The sequence below is a fragment of the Poeciliopsis prolifica genome, unplaced genomic scaffold (assembly GCF_027474105.1).
Source record: "Poeciliopsis prolifica strain line A6 unplaced genomic scaffold, Auburn_PproV2 SCAFFOLD061, whole genome shotgun sequence".
Taxonomy (NCBI): Eukaryota; Metazoa; Chordata; class Actinopteri; order Cyprinodontiformes; family Poeciliidae; genus Poeciliopsis; species Poeciliopsis prolifica.
In genome coordinates, this window is record NW_026562436.1 from 1,489,473 (window position 1) to 1,492,558 (window position 3,086).

At 44.9% G+C, this 3,086-nt stretch overlaps 1 protein-coding gene across 1 annotated transcript; it reads left to right on the forward strand.

Annotated features, from left to right (window-relative positions):
* Nucleotides 1-317: 317 nt before the first annotated feature.
* cryba4 (crystallin, beta A4) lies at nt 318-2,380 on the forward strand. The gene is made up of 6 exons (XM_055060800.1): nt 318-404; nt 1,043-1,086; nt 1,331-1,449; nt 1,581-1,722; nt 1,893-2,035; nt 2,135-2,380. Exons 2-6 carry the CDS (start codon nt 1,048-1,050, stop codon nt 2,280-2,282), a joined length of 591 nt encoding a protein of 196 aa, XP_054916775.1. The 5' UTR covers nt 318-404; nt 1,043-1,047; the 3' UTR covers nt 2,283-2,380.
* Nucleotides 2,381-3,086: the final 706 nt, after the last annotated feature.

Below are 3,086 nucleotides of genomic sequence, written 5' to 3' on the forward strand. Positions count from 1 at the left end.
TTTAAAGGAGCCAATGACTTCCACGAAAATTCATTCTGAAACTATCCCCACATGTGACCAGATTTAAAAATAAGTCAGGCAGCTTTGGGCGACCCCTTTTCTCTTCCTCCTCCAGCCCTTCTTGTGTCCTTTGCCCTCAGTGTTTTCTCGGCGCTCACAGCCTTGTCACTCTTATATTCCTACATCTCAGTGTGGGTGATATTGTGGTGTCTGCATTTCTGTCCCTTCACAGATTAACCATGCTTTGTGGGTGGGGGTCGAACAGGAGGGGGCACAAAGCAAAGCCCCTCCCTGCTGCTGAGCCGGGGGTTTTAGTGTGACCCCTCGTCAGGGGAGGCTTTAAAAGGGTGGGGGCGCGTGGCTCCTCTCACTCTGACAACAGGACCTAAGGGCATCAGAGCAAGGTGAGTCCCCTGTCCCTCAAACAGCCAGGGCAAGCCAGGCCAGGGTGTAACAGTTGCACCTGGTATGTATTCAAACCCCTGCTTTATCCCAGCCATAAAAACAGCATAGCTGTATGGGCCCCAGGGCCCAAAGGCCATCACCACACCCAACGGGTGAGATAAAGAGCAACGGTGGCGGTTACATCTCAGTGCCTGCCGCATTTTCAGGGAGGAAATGGAGAGGGAATTTGATGAACAGATAGAATGGGTGGAGGGTGGAGAGAGGGAGCCAAAAGTAGACAACAATTAATGAATGCCAACAGTTCTGGTGTTCGGTTCCAGTGGACTGAAAGCACCTTGACCACAGTGGAGGAGTTTTTCAGGATTTCCACACATACAATTGCTGTACACTTGGGCCACTCAAGTAACTATCTTATTTATTTGAGGTGTAGAATGAAGTACTGAAGTAAGGCAGGTCAGGTTTTATCCTAATGTTCTCTCCTGAGTGACTATCTTCAAGCTTTCCAAGCTGTTGCAATGGCTTTATTGCTCTACACTTAGATGAAAGCATGGACTCTCAAACTGCAGGAGGTACTTGCCTCCTGCCACACCTTTTCTTGGTAGCATTGTTAAAGTAGTGCTCTTCTTCTTCCTTCCAGACAAGATGACTCACCACTGCACCAAGTTCTCCGGCCACTGGAAGGTGAGTCCACAGGTGTTGGAGTAGACTATGACATCACCAGGCCTTTTTCAAACCTTTATGCATCCCAAAGATGAGATTTCCTCTGGTGGCCCCAATGATTGAACAAGCTAGCAAAATGAACAGTCCCAAGCCTTAACATAGGTTGGCTAATGTGGCTAATTTGCCTTGTTGTGAGTTTTGGAGATAGTTTGTGATTCTGGGTCCAAAGTATTCTCTTCACAACCTCTCGCCATCTTCCTCACAGATTATTGTCTATGATGAGGAGTGCTTCCAGGGCCGCCACCACGAGTTCACCTCCGAGTGCTGCAATGTGATGGAGTTCGGCTTCGAGAGTGTGCGCTCCCTCAGGGTGGAGAGCGGAGCGTGAGTACATCTGCTCGAAGAGGGCAGCACAAACTGCAGCACTGTCATAAAAGTCGATGCTGGACAGCCGAAATAGCACGCTGAGATTTGTCCGTACTAACGGAGAGCTGCTTTCCCTTGCTTCGTCCCAGCTGGGTGGGTTATGAGCACGCCTCCTACCAGGGACAGCAGTTCATCCTGGAGAGGGGAGAGTACCCCCAGTGTGATGCTTTTGGAGGCAGCAATGCCTATCACATCGAGAGGATGACTTCCTTCAGACCTATTGCCTGTGCTGTAAGTCTCTACTTGTCAGTTGCTTACGGGAAAGTTGTTCCCTGTAATATTGTGACAGTGTAATATTATCCACTAACTTTGGATAATAACGTTAGACCTGTTTGACCAGACTAACAACTTGAGTGTTTCTGTTTTTCTACTTCTCCCACCCTGGTGTGCCCCCTCCGCAGAACCACAGAGAGTGTCGTATGACTATCTTCGAGCGTGAGAACTTTATGGGCCGTAAAGGTGAGCTTAGTGACGATTATCCCTCCCTCCAGGCGATGGGCTGGTGCAACAACGAAGTTGGATCTTTCAGGGTCCAGTCAGGAGCGTGAGTGTTCCCAGCTACTTTCCTGAAATCTGCTTGGAGTTTTACACAATGACATTTTGGACTTACTTCCTCCTGCTTTGACCCCTCACCCCCCCACAGATTTGTCTGCTACCAGTACCCTGGTTATCGTGGCTACCAGTATATCATGGAGTGTGATCGTCACTGTGGGGAGTACAAACACTTCAGGGAGTTTGGCTCCCACTGCCAGACCCCTCAGATCCAGTCCATCCGCCGCATTCAGCAGTAACAGCCCACTCACGAAATGAACCCGATTTCCCGCTTGACCCTTCACCCACGACCTCTTCTGGCTTCTGATGCTGAATAAACTGTTTTTCTTAAATCCTACTGATTTCCACCAGTGTATCTGGTTATCTGAGGAACATGTTGCACATTTTTGCCTCATGATTTGATGAAATATGTTCACTTCTTCACCGGTGATGGTATTCAGGGTACCGGTAAATCATTGCAAAAGTGGAAAATAGTCCAATAAAGAATCCAGTAAATAGTTTATCTTGAATTTTCTAGGTTTTTTTTTTTTTTTTTGTCAAATAGAATAGCCCATTTTCATTACGGATATTATCTGAGCAGTTTTTTTTAACCTCCAAAATGGTTTTTTAATTATTCAGTTTGGACATTTATGAAGCAGACCTATTTAATGTTGTTTTTAGCACCTCAAAGGTTTGCGAAAATTAAAAAACAAATTGTTTCAAAATTCTTTTAATGTGTTTCTGGTATTTACAAAATGGATTAACAGAAAAATCTGTTAATCATTTTCTCAGATCTGACCCATGCCTGAGTGTGGACAGACGCAGAGTTTTATTTGGGAAACTCTTACATTCAAGACTATTAACTAATTAGAGAACATGAATGCAGAGAATTTAGTAAGATTTAAATGTTGTATCTCATTAGACTTTAACTGTTAGAAAATTTAAATTTCAATATTCTTTTTTAACCTTTAAGAAAGAATTGGATCCTTTTTCTTTCTTTTTATTGTAGCCTCATTTATGGTGAACTTAACTTTAAATGTTTACCTCAAGTATTTGATTTCTGC

What these genes read in the sequence shown, in the direction of transcription:
- cryba4 (XM_055060800.1), top strand. Translation starts at nt 1,048, where the DNA reads ATGACTCACCACTGCACCAAGTTCTCCGGCCACTGGAAG. An exon ending in AGTTCTCCGGCCACTGGAAG is followed by an intron (nt 1,087 to 1,330) that starts GTGAGTCCACAG and finishes TCTTCCTCACAG; the next exon opens with ATTATTGTCTATGATGAGGA. An exon ending in CTCAGGGTGGAGAGCGGAGC is followed by an intron (nt 1,450 to 1,580) that starts GTGAGTACATCT and finishes GCTTCGTCCCAG; the next exon opens with CTGGGTGGGTTATGAGCACG.